General features: G+C 57.0%; 5 protein-coding genes across 8 annotated transcripts; 3 read left to right on the top strand and 2 right to left on the bottom strand.

Moving 5' to 3' along the window:
* Positions 1-60: 60 nt before the first annotated feature.
* On the bottom strand, positions 61-2,578 carry med27 (mediator complex subunit 27). The gene is made up of 8 exons (XM_085909084.1): positions 2,283-2,578; positions 1,638-1,782; positions 1,325-1,455; positions 1,136-1,229; positions 972-1,079; positions 826-867; positions 680-757; positions 61-601 (listed from the first exon to the last, which is right to left on the bottom strand). The coding sequence occupies exons 1-8, from the start codon at positions 2,483-2,485 to the stop codon at positions 467-469; spliced, it is 936 nt and encodes a 311-aa protein (XP_085765210.1). The 5' UTR covers positions 2,486-2,578; the 3' UTR covers positions 61-466.
* A 1,087-nt stretch (positions 2,579-3,665) lies between these two features.
* On the top strand, positions 3,666-9,497 carry LOC147058751 (uncharacterized). The gene is made up of 14 exons (XM_085909080.1): positions 3,666-3,872; positions 3,971-4,229; positions 4,330-4,475; positions 4,642-4,880; positions 4,966-5,138; positions 5,244-5,264; positions 5,386-6,354; positions 6,520-7,503; positions 7,599-7,715; positions 7,820-7,894; positions 8,197-8,364; positions 8,461-8,604; positions 8,678-8,764; positions 9,338-9,497. The coding sequence occupies exons 1-14, from the start codon at positions 3,666-3,668 to the stop codon at positions 9,472-9,474; spliced, it is 3,726 nt and encodes a 1,241-aa protein (XP_085765206.1). The 3' UTR covers positions 9,475-9,497.
* Positions 9,498-9,687: 190 nt separating this feature from the next.
* Positions 9,688-12,070, top strand: endog (endonuclease G). Its single transcript, XM_085909085.1, has 6 exons — positions 9,688-9,986; positions 10,477-10,670; positions 10,773-10,914; positions 10,995-11,104; positions 11,180-11,261; positions 11,756-12,070. Exons 1-6 carry the CDS (start codon positions 9,831-9,833, stop codon positions 11,945-11,947), a joined length of 876 nt encoding a protein of 291 aa, XP_085765211.1. The 5' UTR covers positions 9,688-9,830; the 3' UTR covers positions 11,948-12,070.
* Positions 12,071-12,157: 87 nt separating this feature from the next.
* On the bottom strand, positions 12,158-15,472 carry LOC147058749 (transcription termination factor 1-like). Of its 3 annotated transcripts, none has more exons than XM_085909082.1 (11): positions 15,249-15,472; positions 14,401-14,984; positions 14,160-14,284; positions 13,878-14,063; positions 13,733-13,808; positions 13,535-13,659; positions 13,183-13,384; positions 13,001-13,087; positions 12,859-12,924; positions 12,690-12,775; positions 12,158-12,616 (listed from the first exon to the last, which is right to left on the bottom strand). In XM_085909082.1, exons 2-11 carry the CDS (start codon positions 14,928-14,930, stop codon positions 12,351-12,353), a joined length of 1,749 nt encoding a protein of 582 aa, XP_085765208.1. In that variant the 5' UTR covers positions 14,931-14,984; positions 15,249-15,472; the 3' UTR covers positions 12,158-12,350. The 3 variants fall into 3 exon arrangements, with proteins under 3 accessions (XP_085765208.1, XP_085765207.1, XP_085765209.1); XM_085909081.1 differs by having other exon boundaries at positions 15,253-15,472; XM_085909083.1 differs by having other exon boundaries at positions 12,442-12,616; positions 12,690-12,750; positions 15,253-15,471.
* On the top strand, positions 13,764-17,221 carry LOC147058748 (myosin light polypeptide 6-like). 2 transcript variants are annotated; one of them, XM_085909088.1, is made up of 3 exons: positions 13,764-15,928; positions 15,995-16,255; positions 16,409-17,221. In XM_085909088.1, exons 2-3 carry the CDS (start codon positions 16,249-16,251, stop codon positions 17,131-17,133), a joined length of 732 nt encoding a protein of 243 aa, XP_085765214.1. In that variant the 5' UTR covers positions 13,764-15,928; positions 15,995-16,248; the 3' UTR covers positions 17,134-17,221. The 2 variants fall into 2 exon arrangements, with proteins under 2 accessions (XP_085765214.1, XP_085765212.1); XM_085909086.1 differs by having other exon boundaries at positions 13,764-16,255.
* The last annotated feature ends 187 nt before the right edge of the window (positions 17,222-17,408 follow it).

Here is a 17,408-nt window from a genome sequence, read left to right as displayed (position 1 = left end):
GGGATGTGGGAGGAAACCGAAGTGGCCGGAGAAAATCCACGCGGACTCGGGGAGAACAACTCGGTGGAACACAACTTTATTTCCTTTTCTCGTTTTTCATCCGTTGACGTCAACTTTGAGCTTATGCTCGGCTTGCGTCTGGAGCCAAAAGTCGGAGATTCCGGCCGGAGCGGTGAACCAGAGGCTGGAAAAGAAAAAGCGGCGGTGGGTCTCAGGGGTCAGGTGCGACATCCACGACAGCACGCCGCCACCGCCTAATTGACCTTCATCAATGAGTCATGAAAGTCACACTGATGCGTTCCTCATTAGCGCTGGTGCAAATCCTTTGGGGAGCATTTAACATTTTCCAGAAGGGGGAAATGAAGATGATGAAGATTGCAGCCCACCAGGAGATGGCCGAGGTTCAACGCAAACGCCACTCGAGCCTGAAATGAACTGTGTGTGCCTGTGCTTTTTTTTTTTTTTTTCACATGCGGCAGGTGTCATGGAAGGCTTCCAAGGTCCTGAAGTCCCTCCACGTTGGAGGTAGGCCGTCCTGCAGGAAGTGACCGCATCGCTGACACGGAGACTGGAAGAGCTTGATGTAGCTCCTCAGCCAAGTCTGCGTACACATCGGCACACATGAACGAGAGCGCTCGTGGACACCCGGCACCTGCCTGCCTGACGCTTTTTTCCTGACCATGAAGGAGCGCACCACTACGTCGGGCATCTGCGGCAGTTGGTAGTGCAGCAGGGCGGTGGTGGCGTGGTCCGTTACCTAGTGAGCACAGCGCCCATCAGCAGCTGCCGTTGTCCCCGACCCTGCCCTGCCCGGGTCTCACTCACCTTCTGAAAGACCTGATGCTGCGACTTGGTCCAGATGTCCAGCTGCAGAGGAGGGAAAGTGAAAAGACGCACGCACGCGCGCGTGCACACACACACACACACGCGCGTGCGCGGCTAAGGAACAGGGGTAACGTGCCGGCTCTCACCTTGCCGCCGTGGTCGTAAACGTTCTCGTTGAAGCCCCGCACCAACGTTCGGTCGATGAAGAGCGAGCGCATCACCACGATGGCCTTCAGCACTTTGCCCAGCGTCACCTGACCAAGAGGAAGTCACGGCACAGCTAGAGGTGGGCGGGCGGGCGGCCTCATACCAGCAGCACGGCGGACGTTCCGTTCGGTCGGAAAAGTTCGATGCTCATGTCGGGAAACAGGCGACCAATCCGAGAAATCACATCGTCCACGTACCTGGAAAAAAGATGGAGCGCACGCAAACGACCGGGCTTTCTTCCCGTGACGTCAAATGTGGGGAGGCCGGACTCGTTTGATCCCAATCTACTCACTGCGGGGGGAGGACCAGGGTGCTGGGCTGGACTTTGGGCCGTCGCTTGGCCGAGGCTCCCATCTGATTGGCCGAGCGCTTGAGCGACTGTTGGTTCAGCAGACTGGAGGCCAGGCCAGCGTGGTACTGCAGCTGCCGAGGTGCAAAGCAAAGCGCCGGTGAGCCGGCCGAGCCCGAGGGAGGGCCGAGCCCGAGAAATGGAAATTTTCAGAGAGGAGACACTTTGCCATTTTTTCAGAGAGTGTCAAAGAGCAAAGTTGTCAGTCTTTGATATTATTTAAGCTTTTTTAGCCGAGCCCGAGGGAGGGCCTCACCTTGTTGGACCACTTGTAGGCCTGCAGCAGCTGCGAGTAGAGCGGCGTCTTGTCCTGGACCGGATCCAGACTGAGGAGGCCGCTGTTGTGCAGGGGATGCGACTCGGATGGGCGGCCCACCAGGCCGCTCAGGCGCTCCAGCTCGCTGGCGACGGCAAAAACAAAGAGACAAGGGGGCTAGAGCTCACCGAGCCACGGGCGAGACGGGGACCGACGACCCCGGCCCCGTGCTCGTCTCCTCTGTCTTAGTGGCGTTCTATTGATTTCGGACACTTGAGACGCTTTGCGGGCCGAGCTCCCAAAGGCCCATTAAAAACTCTGAAATGATGGCTGAGCTTGACTTAACGAATAGGCTAAGATGTACCCCCCACCAACAAGCGTTTGTCCTGAGAAACAGGGCTTGCTTGGCTCAAATCAACGGGCAAATTGGAGAATCGCTGTAATTGCTAGCTTCAATCATAACCATCGTGATCAATTGCTTTGCAATCCTTGGACAATTTCATATGAAAGTAGCATCCAGTCCAAAGTTCCGTTTGGCACTCAAGGAGACCGGCCGGCTGTCCAGATCATCTCGTCGTTGCTCCTGCAATCCGCTCGAAAAGAAATGCTCAACGTGTGAGGTGAAACGCGGCGCGAGTTACTGACTTGAGGTCCCTGTTGACCGCCTGCAGGTTCTCCTGGAAGGCGGCGATAAATTGCTTCTCGCGGCCTTCCAGCGTCTCGCGGTTCTTCATACCGTCCTTCAGGGACTCGAAGACGCGGCTGACGCTGGAGCGCAGCGCCTGAATGCCGCTAATGGCGTGAGAAAAGGCGTCCAGGTTGACGCCGACGCTCACCGCGTCCGCCATCTTGTCGTCGTCGTCGTCGGTCTACACTGTCGCTCGCGGATGACGTCAGCACAGGCAAATCCCCGATGCTGCGTTCACGCTTTCGTCCAACATGAGGAAACGACAGTACTTTCCAACGTTTCTGGACTTCTCCATCGATCGGGACGATAGAACGTTTGTATCGGATGAGCGGCGGCTCACACGATAGTTAACTAAACCATGCGTGGACAAAACGGATGAAAAAGTCTCTAATAATTGCCTTCTCAATATAAATAAATGCTCGGATATGCGATAGCTGTGGTTCAAAAAAGTGGCTGGAAAACTTCAGCCGAGGGCTAAGAAGGGAGCTTAATGTAAAGAGCTTTTGCGCGCGTGTGTGAAAGTGTGCGTGTGAGTGAGTGAGAAGTCCATTTGAAGAAAAAAAAAAAAAAGAAAAAGGAAAGAGCCACAGATGAATGAAGTAAAATGTTCCTAATAAAGTGACAGGTCTGCTGCTGCTGATGATGATGATGATGACGATGGTGACGATATTGATTATAACGATGAAGTAAAAGTAGGCGGGGCTGGAGGGAGTGAAGCATCAGAAGAAGTCTAAAGAGGATGAGACAGAAGGAGATTAGGAGAAGACGAGAAGGAGGAAGAGGAGGAAGAAGTGTGAAAGAAAACGACAGCTGCAAGACGGCAAGAAGAGAAAGATCGAGAAAGCAGAAAAGGAAATAAGAAAGTAGCCCAGCTTTTGCGATCCATCAGCTCATTCACACACAAGAGGAAACAAGACAAAAAGGTACGTGAGCTGTTGTGAGTGGATGAGTGCAGCGTCACCTGGTGGCCATTCCCCCTTACCGTCAACAACGACGTCCATTTGAGCACTGGTTCAATTGTTCTACTCGGCGAGTGCAAATGTGCGAGCTGACACCGTGCAAACAGCCATGCGACGGACTGCAAGTCCAATTCTTGCACTGAACAATTTGTACGCGTACGTAACTGCAAGTCCACTTCTTTGGGACTTGCACTGAACAATTTGAACTGGCCCAAAAAGTGCACCATATACGCAGTATCGGGGTAGATGGTGTCAGCACGTCTTTTTATACGTGACAGGCTGCCACGGTAAGCGGCCCACCTGCGGCATGCCAGCCAGCCGGCGACGCCCCACAGCTCCGAGCAGCCCGTGACCTCGAGGCGACTCCCCGAGGACCTCCCCATGGACGGCCTCAAGCGCCTGCCGCTCCTGCTCCTCTTGGCCACGTCGGCTCGATGCCAATTTGACTCCTGTCGCCGGGGGGCGGGCTCCGGATGGGAGGACTCCGCCTGCCAGCCGCCAGCCGCCAACATGAGAGAAGCCATGCAGATCCGAGTGGAGCCACCGGGAGTCACCTGCGGCGATCCTCCCGAGCGATTCTGCACTCTGGTCAGTTGCCATTTTTGGGGGCCGTTTCCATCCCGACGGCTCGTAAATTGTCTCAGTCCGACCCAGACTATCATGCGGACCTTTGCGTCAATCTTCAGGAAAACCCGTACCTCTGCAGCGACGAGTGCGACGCCTCCAGTCCGGACCTGTCCCACCCGCCTCAGCTGATGGGAGACCGGGAAAGGGGCGGGCTCATCACCTACTGGCAGACGGTCCCGTGGTCCAAGTATCCCGAGCCGCTGTTGGCCAACGTCACGCTGTCCTGGAACAAAAGTCTGGAGGCGGTGGACGACCTGGTGGTCAGCTTTGAATACGGGCGCCCCACCGGCATGGTGCTGGACAAGTCCACGGACAAAGGTGAGAAGTCCCGCGTGGGAAGGTCGCGCCCGGGTTGCGCCCGAGTGTCGCCCGAGTTGCGCCCGAGTCACGCGCTCGTGGCGCTTCCCTCCCGCAACAGGGCTGACGTGGCGGCCCTACCAGTTCTACGCCGACGACTGCATGGAGACGTTCGGCATGCCGCCCAAGCGAGTGTCCGACTTGGCTCCCAGCAACGTGACCAGGGTCATCTGCACCGAGGGGTACTCCGGGTGGCTGGGCGCCAAGGTGACTGTCCGTCCGTCCGTCCATTCTAACGCTGATGGGAGGAGATGACGGCTAGCTAGCAAGCTAGCGTGCTAGCTAGCCAGCACGCAGGCACGCTAGCTAGCTAGCTAGCTAGCACGCAGGCACGCTAGCACACTAGCACTAACCCTAACCCCCACCTGGCCAGGAGGAGAAGACGGTGGTGTTTGAGGTGGGAGCCCGCTTGCGAGTGTTGGCGGGCTCGAAGCTCCTGAACACGGACGCCTTGTACACGCGGCTGCAGAGCAGCAAAGCTCTCCGGGACTTCTTTACCTTCACCGACCTTCGCCTCCGACTCCTGCGACCGGCCCTGGGCGGGACCTACGTCCAGAGAGACAACCTGCTCAAGTACTTCTACGCCATATCCAACATCGACGTCCCCGCCAGGTGCGCCGAGCGTGCGCGGGCGGGCGGCTTTGTCCAAACGTACGGATAGGGAGGGGCTCACGGACGTGCGCTTGCCACCTTTCAGGTGTCAATGTAACCTGCACGCGTCAGGATGCGCGTTGCGGGACGCCACCTTGATGTGCGACTGTCAGCACAACACCGGCGGGCAGGACTGCCAACGCTGCGGCGCCGGCTTCCGGTCCCGCAAATGGATGGCGGGCAGCTTTCTGCCGCTTCCCGGCGGGACTGCCAATGCGTGTACGTGTTTTTGATGGGTCGTGCGTGCGTTGTGATTTTTCTCCTTGCTCTATTTCCATCGATAGGCCTGTAACTTGTTTTTAATCCAACCCGTTTGCCTTTTAGGTGTAGCAGCAGAAATGAGCGGTGAGTGTCGAGCTCGCTTTACATTTGTCATTCTCGTGGGTGGCCCAATTTGGAAAATTCTTCCCATCTCTGGCACAGTTTGCTAAGCACAAACACCGCCGTCAATGTTCTTCTCTGACAGCGGCCGATGACTCTGACAGAAGTTCTGCTTCAACGCGTGGAATCACTGACTCCACTTCCACCGTCGAGCCTTCTTCCGTTTCTCCTTTTGCCACTTTGGGTTCTTCTCCCGACAGCAAGAGCGGCGCTCGCGCTATTTCCACACCTGCGACGAAGGCTTCCTCGGGCGGTAGGACTTTTTCAACGGACGCTTCTAATAGCCTCACGACTTTTACGGACACTCGGACTGACACAACTCCCGCTTTTGCCGCGACGACGACTCGGACGGAAACATCCGATAGCTCGTCTCCTTCCCGGGGTGGTTCTGGGACGGCGGGCGCCGTTGGTGTTTCTGGCTCCGACAGCTCCACGACTTACACTGTGAAGACAGACGCTTCGGGACCCGACGCTGTGACGATTGCACCGAAGGACAAAGGCGTGAGGTCTTCAGCTGTTCCAAAGCGGCAAAGCGCTGACTCGGGATCAGCGGAAGGCGCCGGCGTCCCCCCGTCGGTTCCCGCTGTCGCCACCTCCCTCGGTCAGCGTTTGGACCTCGGCGGGCCGACGGCGCCCGGCGGCGCCAGGGAGCTCTCAGACGTCGGCGCTGACGCTCAGGTGTCTGTGACTCCGCCCCCTGACCGCACAGACTTTGACCTCTGGCTGACATCCGGCGGCAGCTCCTCCCCTCGGAGCTCGAGTTCCCGGTCATCGGACGTGATAGCTCTTGACGGCACGGCCCCCTCTGGAGATGCTCCGCCTCCTCCGACGTCTTTCCTTGCCGAAAATGCCGATTTGACGACGGGAACGTCTGACCGACCTCTCGCCGTAGGATCTCCCCCCGATGAGCCGCTCCCCAGCCCGGCGTTTGACGATCTTCTCCCTGATGTTTCTCTTGAGAAAGTAGCACTCCCTCCCGATGGCCTCGCTCCTGGCAGAACGGCCGATCGCGATCGGCCGGCCACCGATGCAGGTCCTCTGGCGAAAATCCTCCCCGAGAGACCGAGCCCCGATGTGGCCTCTCCCGACGTCCCCCTAGGAACAGAGTCGGCCGAGAGAACCGACTCACTCGCTGACGTATCTCCACCTGAGAGCGAGCAATCTCCCGGTGAGGACGGACCTCCGCTTCAGCCAGACGGTCGCGATCAAATCGCACGGTCTGACGGCTTACCTCCGGACTCGACTTTTGCCCGAGAAGCTCCTGCGGACGGACCGCCGACTGACGGAACAACGCAGGCCGAGAGACTCGGCCCAAAGTCACCTCCTAATACAACTTCTTCCGACGGACTTCCTCCTGACGGCGGCACTCCTAAATTACTTCCTCCTTTTTCTGCTGCTGCTGCTGCTCCTCCCACACAAGTCGGCGAGATCGCACAGGACAAAGAGTCAAGGGCATCAGATTGGTCAGAGCCTGCCGGGGACTTGGCCCCGGTGGACTTCACCTTCCCTTCTCCGGATCAGGATCCCACCGGGCGAGGAACAGAAGTCTCGGGTCTGGATTCTGTTGATCCGAGTTCCAATTGGGATTTTGGATTGGATTCAGTGAACTGGGATTCCACTGGAGCTAGAACTCCTTCTGGAACAGAAGATTCACGTCCATTAAGTCTCAATTCTGGATTGGATTTAAGCGCTCAGGATTTCAGTCCTCCTGGAACAGAAGATTGGAGTCCAGGTTTTGGATCGGTTTCACTAGCTCAAGACTCAACTGGCCCCGAAGCTCTAAATCCTGAATCCGGATTAGATTTAACTGAGCAGGATTCCACTGGACCTGGACCAGAAGATCGTGCTTCTGGATCGGATTCAACGGATCAGGAGTCCACTGGTCCTAGAACAGAAGATCCCAAACGAGATACTGCAATGAATTTTATTGATCAGGATTCGATTGGTCCTATAACACCTCCTGAGGCAGAAAGTTCTAATCCGGAATTGGTCGAGCGTCGTTTGGATTCTAAAACAGGCCGAACGACTCTTCGGGAAGCTGAACTGGAGTCTTTGGATTCCAACCCCAAAATTCCCGAGCGGACGTCCCAACCCGGTTCTCCCGATCGAGTCGACGAACCGAGACGGGATGCTTCTGCCCCGATGGAGAAAGAGGATCGAGAGCCTGTCGCCAGGAGGAAAGAGGGCCAAAGCAATCCAAAAGGTGAAGAGCGAGCCAGCCAGCGAGCCAGCCAGCGAGCCAGCCAGCCATCCGTTGGAATCCAATTGAAGCGGAAAAACAATGTCTTTGATTGACAGCTGCAGAGTCCAAAGAAGAAGGGCTGAAGCAAGCTGAGGAGAAACTGATGGAAGAAGAGAATGCACGGACGGCATTGAAAGAAAAGCAAAAAGAGGAAAAAGGCTATGAGAGAAAAGGTAACAAAGGAGCATGATGCCACATTTAGCACCAAGAGCATTCCTGACACCTTGCCACAGCTGCACATTTGTTCTTGTTTCCTTTCTTGCTTTTGCCCGCCAAGCAACTCAGAAGATTTTGATTCCCGGCAGTGGGACGAGCAGCCAGCTTTCCAAAATCGCCTATGTCACTTTCCAGGGTAAGACGCCTCGCCTCGCCTCGCCTCGCCTCGCTAGCCTCCCTAGCTGCCCCTAGTTGGCATGTCACTTTCCAGGGTAAGACGCCTCGCCTCACCTCGCCTCGCCTCAGAGTTGACCTCTAGCTCCTCCCTAGCTGCCCCTAGTTGGCCCCGCCCCAGTGGGTGACTCTGACCCCTCCCCCATTTCAAAAGCTCACCGGTCAGGATCACGGCGAGACGACCGCCGCCACCCTGTGATCCGTCAAGGGTCATTAGCCGCGTTAGCCTATGTTACCGTTGCTTTTCTGCTCTCTCTGTGTCAGAGTGCGAATGCAACGGCCACTCCAACCGCTGCAGCTTCATGGACTTCCTGAATGTAGTGACGTGCGTCAGCTGCAAACACAACACCAGAGGACATCGCTGCCAACACTGCCGTCTCGGTTACTACAGGAACGACACCCTGCCGCTCCGTCACCAGGACGTTTGCGTGGGTCAGTCAGCGCAGGCACACACACGGGCACACGAAACAAAGCCGACAGGACTCGGACCAGATCCTGATTCTGATCCTGTTCTCGTGCGCATGTCAGCGTGCGAGTGCGACGACGCCGGCAGCCGCTCTCGCCACTGCGGCGCCTCGGGAGAGTGCCGGTGCAAGGAGGGTGCCGCCGGGAGGCGCTGCGACCGATGTCTGCCCGGATACACGCGGAGAAGCGGCGGGGACGGCTGCACAGGTACGCGGCGCCAGGGGAGGGGCCGGACGCTCAGCGGACGAGTAACTAACGAGCTTCGCCTCGCTCGGTCCAGCCAACGTGTGCCACGAGGCTCGCCCCTGTCTCAACGGCGGCACGTGCGTGGACTCCCTGCGCTGCCAATGTGCCGACAGCTTTGCAGGTGAGGCACGCCGTCGTGGCACGCACTCTTTTTTTTTCTCTCGCTCAAACGGTGAGGCCCTGCCAAGTTGGGTCCTCGGGAGCGGCCGTCCTGCCCTGCCTTCTCTCTCCCTGCTGCAACACACCCGATCCAAATGATCAGCTCATCGGCAAGCTCCGTCCAAGCTTGAGAAGGACCCTGATCGTTCGAATCAGGTGTTAATGTAGTGTCATAGAATTTCGGTATTTGCGATTATTTATTCCAACAGAGGGCGCTAGGATAAGATATTGCACCCCCCCCACACACACACACGTACACACACGGAAAGGTTCAAAACAATGCCAATGATGGTCTTTGAAAGCATCAATTTTCCAAGATTGTGTTCCTTCTTCACAAGCTGGACATTCTCTCGGTACTTTGAGGGAGCACCTTTTTATTTCACTTTTAATGATGTGAATAAGATTGGGGTGACCCGCTGTAAGAAATCATTTCCACACTTTTGTTTCTTTTCGTCAAACGTGCGTGTTGGAACGCTTTTGCAGCTTGAGTTCCCCCAGCATGTCAGATGACAATGTCGCGGGCGTGTGCACGCAGGCGTGTACTGCGAGCGGCGCGCGTGTGTGAAGAAGAGCGGTTGCCTTGACGACGACGCAAGCGCCGCCTCGCCGCTGATGACCTCGCAAGTCCGCCTCCCGTTTATCTTCAGCCTGATCGCCGTTGCGGCCTTGTGAAGAGCCATCGGATCGAGGAAAGGCTCGGTGACGTCATCATCCGGCGACGCACGCGACGTCAACCAAGCCTCTGTGTCGGGAACATTTGATTGAAAGGACTGATATCATCAACACCGAAAAGGGATGTTTGCAAAAGATTACACGCAGCCCTGGTAGGGAAACCCTGCATATTTCGCTTTACACTATTACATTTGTTGACCAAACCCAAGAGTATGCCAATAAAATGACATATTTAGCCTTGTTGCCACAAGTTGATTGAAGGAAAAGTTGGCAAACATTCATCGCTCCAGCCCAAAGCAAAGCACCTTGTTCGAGATCACCAGCGCGTGCGACGTCATCAGAGGGCGACCGGCGCGATGCGCAAATGGCGGACCTTGGCGACCTTGTCGTTCGGAGCGGCCGTCGGCGTCTCGGCGAGCCGACTGTGGAGGCTTTCGGGCGGCGAGGAGGATCTGCAGCCGGTCTTTCCGCTGGGTCCGGTACCGAGTGTTCACGCCGCCTCCGAATTGACGGTGCGTGGAGAGAGTTGTTCTCCCGTTTGATATTTCAAGCACATGCTAAGACCTCCCAGTTTTGAAATACGGAGCAATTTGTCAGTGTTTCCCCCTCAAACGAAACCACTTTACCTGGAGAGAGTTGTTCTCCCGTTTGATATTTCAAGCACATGCTAAGACCTCCCAGTTTTGAAATACGGAGCAATTTGTCAGTGTTTCCCCCTCAAACGAAACCACTTTACCTGGCGCTGTTAGAGACCGAAGGAGCGCGCGTGATGACCTCTTCAGCACCAAGATATTGAACTACAATACAAAACACAAGGCTACTCGGTGTGGCCGATTGAACAACTCCTCGTCACTATTTGGAGACACTTTTTGGTGTCGATTGTGTTTCCACTCGTGGAGGCAGCGGTTCGCCATCAAAACGCCCGCCCACTTACGCTACTAGCTCCAATACAATTGGCGAATTTGAACTCAAATGGAAGATCAAGTGTCTTAATTGTTGCAGTTGAGCAGGTCTTCGGGGGGCGCCGTCATGAAATACGGCTTCCCCTCGCTATCCAACATCCGCACGAGAGAATCTTACGTGAGCTCGTACGACCCGCGCACCCGGACGCCCGCGTGGGTCATTGAGAGGCTCAGCGGCGACACGATCGGCGGGGCGGCTGACAGGGCGTGCTGCGACTTCAAGGAGGACGACAGGTAGGTGGGTGGGCCCGGCGCTCGTGCGTGCCGCGCTCGTGCGTGCCGCGCTCGGACATTTGTGCATAAGCGTCAGCGTGCCCCCGCCCCCCCCCTGCGCAGTGTCCATGTCTTCCACCGCGCCACCAACACTGACTACAAGGGGAGCGGCCTAGACAGAGGTCACATGGCAGCGGCGGCTAATCACAAGTGGAGCCAAAAGGCCATGGACGACACCTTCTACCTGAGCAACGTGGCCCCCCAGGTGCCCGCGCGCGCTTGCCTCACTTGCGCATTTCTCCTGCACACTCACTCACTCACTCACACACGTTCGTGCGTGTGCAGAACCCCCACTTGAACCAGAACGCGTGGAACAACCTGGAGAAGCTGTGTCGCTCGCTGACCAAACGTTACGCCAACGTCTACGTGTGCACCGGGCCGCTTTATCTGCCCAGGTGAGCGCGACCTCTCGTCACAGCGGCTCGCCAAGTAACGACTGCGGTCGACAAGCAAACTCACCCGTTGTTCAGGCAGGAAGCTGACGGCAAACTCTACGTGCGCTACCAAGTTGTGGGTCGGAACCACGTCGCCGTGCCGACGCACTTCTTTAAGGTGAGCCGGCGTCCGATCCAAAAGGAACGTCTGCTGTTGAATGTGGGAATTGTCTGAAGAGGCCAGGCTGTAGGACCGACCCAAAGAATTGCTCTGCTGTTCCTTCCGGTGTGTGTCCCTCGACCACCAGGGTACAGTGGACACCAAACCTAGATTATGACGCTCAACACTCAGTAAGCTGCGATAACGAGACACTTTTTTTTTTTTTGCGGGCTCGGTACTGCGTTTGCAACCGAACACAATTGGACACCACGGCGCCGCTCCGTCTGTCGGCAATGTTTTCGTTGCGGAGGACTCTGAGGGCGTTTCAAGTGCTCATGGCGTCATATCTAATTTTCGGCATTCCGCAAAGATGGCTGCCAATGCTCACGTCTTAATGACGAGGCAGGGCATTTTGTCCAGGCTGTTACGACACATTCAACACGGCGGCCGCATTGACGTGTCTCCTTTGCGTAGTCTTCAATTCTCATGTCACACGCGTATCGCTGTCCCAGGTTTTGATCTTGGAGCGCGGCGGCGCTCAGGAGGGCGTGGAACTGCGTTCATACATCCTTCCCAACGAGGCCGTGGACCAGAAGATCCCTCTGGAGCGCTTTCTGGTTCCCGTAGAAACCATCGAGAGGGCGTCAGGCCTCCTGTTTGTCCCCAACGTCGTGCGGGCCAGCGGCGCCATTGCCGCCAAGTAGCCCGAGCGACGGTGCCACGGTGGGGGTTTTGTCTGTGGCGTGGCCAACTCTGCAAAAATAAAAGCAAAGCAAGGAAAAGGACCGCTTGTTGGTCTCCTCCTCAGGCGTTTTGGGAGCGTGCAATGTCGTTTTTGTCATCCGACAACCGTGTGTTCATTCCACGCGCGGCGGCCGACCAGTCTCGGCGGGCTGAATAGCTGAGAAACGGGCTTGCTTTGAAAAATGGCTGTATTCAGAGAGCACGGCGGCGGCAACAATGGCCGACCGCCAATAAAACACAGCGCGAGCGTGACTTGCGAAAGCCAGGAGAGGTGACACGGGAACACATTGTCTGAGCCAATTCCGATGTCGCCATTTTGCAATGGCAGCAGATGCAAGCGGGTCAGCGACCCGCTCGCGACGATCAGGAGCGCGGCATCGCCGTGGGCTCAAGCGTGCTCTGCGCTTCGGGCCACTCGCTCCGGCACTTGGATCGGCCTCTGCTCGGCCCAGTGTTATCCACTTCCAGCAAATGGCCGTCTTCTTTGTCCACGAAGATGTCCGACAGAGAGTACGAGTCATCGGGGGGCGCCGGGCGCTCCGCCACGTCCTCTTGCCGCTGTTTGTCGTAGCGCCGCAGCTGCTCCTCCAGACGCGGCGTCACGTGCTCCTGCAGGTAGTCGATGATCTCTGCGGGGCGGCCAGAGGGTCACCAAAAGACGGCGCAAAGTGGCAGGAAGAGCCCGCCGCCGACCGCACCCACCTCCGTAGGAGAGCCGAGGCCAGTCGGGAACGTTGCGGACTTTGAGGCTTCGGAAAAGCTTCTGAACGCAGAGCGGAGTCACGGCGCTGAAAGCGCGGCGCCCGCCGAGGCGTCAGAATCTGGCACTGCGCCGAGGCGTCGGAAGCTGTCGCCGCGACTCGCAACTCACCCTAGTATGCTGGAAACTGTATCCCAATCGATGTCGCAAGCATCCTCGATGTTCAAAGCGTACAGCCTGCGGTCCAGGGACACAAACGGGTCAGGAGCGGTCAGCCTTACCGTCCGTCCGTCAATCGTCCGACCGTACGTACGTGTTGATCAGGCAGAGCCTGGTCCTCAGTCCCTCCGGGGGTTTCCTGGGTTTTTTCTGCGCCAGCCGGCCCTGCAGGATACAGAACCTGAAAGGCAAAACGAAACGGACTGTTCTTTCTCCAAAAGCCTCCAAGCCGCACAGATACATGCAGTCTGTCAGCCGCTGTGCATGCGCACTGACCACTTGACGCGACACTGGGTCCAGCATCGGGTGCGCACGTGCTGGCTGATCTCCGTCCAGGGCAAACGCGCGCAAAGCTGACGCAGCGTCAGACGGGCGTCTCCGGCAGCGGCGGCTCCTTCAACCAGCGCCTCCAGGTGAGCCCTGACCACCTCCTCCAGCCTGTTTTCCTCCTCCGCCGTCCACAGGCCTCGACCCGTCGCTGAGCGAGACAAAGCGTTTGCCGGGCGACCGAGCGAGGGCCGCGAGCGAGGGCCGCGACCGAGCGAGCGAGGGCCGCGACCGAGCGAGCGAGGGCCGCGACCGAGCGAGCGAGGGCCGCGTCCTCGCCCCGGCCGATAAACCAACCCACCGATGCTGACGAAGCGCTTCTGCAAGGCGAATTTGCTCCGTCCCATCTTCCTGGCGATGGTGCTCCAGTCGTTGCCGTGGAGCGTGTGCAACTTGACCAGACAATCCAGCTCCTCCGTGGTGAACCTCGAAGGCCACGGCAAGGTTAGCGTGCCTCAGCTGCGTTTTGTATGTTGACGGCGGCGGCGGCGGCTCTCACTGTCCCATGTGGTTCATGCGGTCCAGCTTGACGGCCCGGGTCACCACCTGCTTGCACGGTCTTGGGATCCCATCGGCTGCAAGACACCACGACAGCGGGCGGTGGGTTAGAGCTCAGGGGTTCAGGCGCCTCCCATTCATCTCACCGATGGCCTCCAAGAAGCCGTATTGCTTTTTCAGCCTCCTGATGTCGGCCTGCAGCTCCTCGTAGCGATACGGGAAGAGAAGCTGGTCGGCGGAGGCGATGCCCGTCACCGCCAGGAAGCGCGCCACGTTTTCTCGGATCCGCACATTCTCCTCGTGCGTGAAGCGGCCCCAACGCACGCGGAGGCCTGCACGGAGAGGACGGGCTTGAGGTGCAACACTGGTGAGGAACCCGGGAATCTTCTAGAAAGCTCCCCGTGGGTTCTTTCCGCACGGCGAACGACCTTGCTCTTTGAAGACTCGGAAGCGCTCTAGGTCGTGACGCAGAAGGGTCTTGATCTCGGACTCGGCTCTCTTCCTCAGGTTGGGAACAAACTCTTCCAACTCAGCCACCAAACGGGGGTCCAAGCTGCGAGACACGCACGCGGCCGGCGTGTTATGATAGATCACATCAAATGTACGATATTTGCCAGGTTACGTTAGGAGTCCATCCGGCCTTTGTTTTAGCGCGTCTGCTCCACTCACCAGTCATCTCGGTCAAGCTGGTGCCCGTCGGCGGCCACGCCGACGCTCTCCTCTGTCTCGCTGTCAGCGACAAGGAGGCTTTCTTCTGCTCTCTTGCTCTTCTTTTTGCGCACGTCGGCAGGAGGAACACGATCGTCGACTTTGTCCGCTTCCCGGATTTTCTCCTTTCTTCGTTTATTGGCTCTGCGGGCGAGCACCTCGGCGGGAAGGACCCCGTCATCATCTTTTTGGTCCTCTAGTTCTTCTTCGGCCTTCTCCAGCGCCGCACCGACCGGGTCTCGTTTGTCTCGCTTTTTCTTCCTCGGCTTTCCGACGGCAGGAACCCCATCCTCTTTGTCTCTTCCTTCTCCCGTCTCTTTCCTCTTCTTTGTGCGTTTGTGAGCCGGAAGAAGGCCGTGGTCCTCTTGTGTACTTTTTTTCTTCTTCCTCCTCATCTCGGGCGTAGGGACATCGACAAGACTGGGCACCGGCGAGCGGCGGTCGACGGGAAACGACGGCAGTGAGCCACATGAGCCCAAGGCTGCCTCCATTGATCAGCCAAACAAGGAGATCAATTCTGTTGTCGTCGTCTTCTTCTTCTTCCTCTGTAGAAGAAGAAATTCACTCAAGTCATCTGGTCCGGGCTCACACTTGTTGACACACAATAGAAAACTGCACACAAACTCCACCCTAAAAAAAGCTAAAGAAAATCACCACCAAAGCCGCGTTTAACGACCAAAAGATCAAAATGAACCTCCACGACCTGTTGACTGACTGATTGATTGATTGATTGTTGCGGTGAGACGAGTCTCCCTCAACATTGTGACTAACGTGTGAAAATGAAGTCTGCAGGAAATGCACTTAACTACCTACAGTCGACGAGCACACTCCGACGTCAAATTGTTTGCTGTCACGTTGAAAAAGCTCAAGTTCGATGCGTGACGATGCTGGAGAGAAAAAAAGAAAACAATTCCTTCCACGTTTGTCGTAAGCGAGCGCATGTGTAGCGGTGGACAACGCTTCCGCCCAGCGGTCGGACGGTAACTTTGTGTTTCCTTCCGAGTCTCGGAGTCGACTGCTTCCGGTTTGCAGAAGTCTCTTGCGTCATCCACCCGCGTCGCAAAGCTACGTCAACGTAGACGCCATATTTGTTGAGGCAAGGCTGCGCTTCAGCTGGCGAGGCGGAGGCACAGGCGAACGTTGGACAAAATGAAAATTGAAAGAGTGGACCATGAAAGTAGTCATTTGTACAGTATTACAGTTGTTTTATCATGTGAATAGTGCAGACACAATCTGAACTTGCTTTTCTCCACATCAGCTAAATTGATTTACATACAGGGGCCAGGCCTTTTTCAAGTGTGGTTATTTATCTTTGTGAGAAAATGGCTTCTTGTGAAAGTATAGCCTATGTTTGTCAAAATGTCCGTTGATGATAAGACTCAACATGTTTGCAAAAAAGTCATCCTAATTAAGATGAGATGAGATTGAATGGTCCTCACAGGGAAATTCCTCTTCAAAGACTCTGTATATTTTCCTTCCAAACTAAATGGTAATGTAGCCGCGCCCTGAAGGTAGCAGGATGTGACTTGGTGGCTTAGGTCTCGTGCTATTGTAGGTCAAAGCTTTTTGCCAGATAGTGACCATGCAGTCCAGGATGTGCCCTGGATGCCTAGCTGCCTAGCTGCCTGCCCGCCTGCCCGCCTGCCCGGCTGCCCGCCCGCCTGCCTGCCTGCCTGCCTGCCTCTCAACCACCATCTCAACAAGCGTAAGCACGGACACATTGGCTCATGTTACAAAATATAAAAAAAAGTGGCACTTAAGACAATACCCAGCCCACTCCAAACCCCACGACAAGGTCACATTCCGGCAATGACTGGTAGGCTCACAACCCCCCCCCCCCCCCCACACACACACACACACCCACAGAGGTTCATTTAAAGATTGATGTGTGCGAGTGTGCTCTGTCATGATTATCAGCCCGGAGGTCACCAAGGTCACGCCTTATCTTGGCGGATTGTTTCCATTTCAGTTGTTGTCCATCTTTGGTCACGGCGGTCGGCCCGGCCGGCAGCGCTTATAAGAAGACGGCCCGTCCCCGGAGCGCCACTCGCCCACCCACCCGCCCGCCGGCTGCTCGCAAACATGGCCCCCAAGAAAGTGGAAGCCAAGAAGCCCGCAGAAGCCAAGAAGGCAGCAGAGGCCAAGAAGGATGAGAGCGCCGTCGCGGCGGCACCGATCAAAGCTCCGGAAACCGAAGGTGGCGGCGCGTGCCAGGCGGACCCGAAAAGCGTGGTGCTGGAGTTCAGCGCCGAGCAGCTGGAGGAGTTCCGCGACGCCTTTGCGCTGTTCGATGAGACGCCGGCGGGCGAGATGAAGATCACCTACGCTCAATGCGGTGACATGATGCGAGCGCTGGGACACAACCCGACCAACGACGACGTCCTGAAGCTGCTGGGTCGGCCCAAAGCCGAGGAGATGCGCACCAAGCTGCTGGACTTTGACGCCTTCCTGCCCATGCTGCAGCACGTGGCCGGCGCCAAGGACCAGGGACACTTTGAGGACTTCGTGGAAGGGCTGCGGGTGTTCGACAAAGAGGGCAACGGCACCGTCATGGGGGCCGAGCTGCGCCACGTCCTGTCCACCCTGGGCGAGAAGATGACGGAGGACGAGGTGGACCGGCTCATGGCCGGACAGGAAGACGCAAACGGCCACGTCAACTACACGGACTTTGTCAAACACATCATGGCCGGATGAAGACGGCTTCTTGCTCGCCTCTCTGTGTGTCTGTGCGTGAATGTCACGTTGAAAGAATGAAGCCAATAAAGACACCGCTGTCCCTCTTGGTCTGTCTCTTTTATTTGTCTTTGAGGCTTTGCTCTGTGCTTGTCGCATGCACACAAAAACCAGGTGGGCGGGCGTGCAGGCGGGCGGGCGGGCGGGCGGGCAGGCAGCCAGGCAGGCAGGCAGGCAGGCAGGCAGGCAGGCAGGCAGCCAGGCAGGCAGGCAGCCAGGCAGGCAGGCAGCCAGGC

This window comes from Syngnathus leptorhynchus, chromosome 4 (genome assembly GCF_054491065.1).
Source record: "Syngnathus leptorhynchus isolate UIUO chromosome 4, UIUO_Slep, whole genome shotgun sequence".
Taxonomy (NCBI): Eukaryota; Metazoa; Chordata; class Actinopteri; order Syngnathiformes; family Syngnathidae; genus Syngnathus; species Syngnathus leptorhynchus.
The sequence above is the reverse complement of the archived record's forward strand: the minus strand, read 5'-3'. Positions and strand labels throughout refer to the sequence as shown.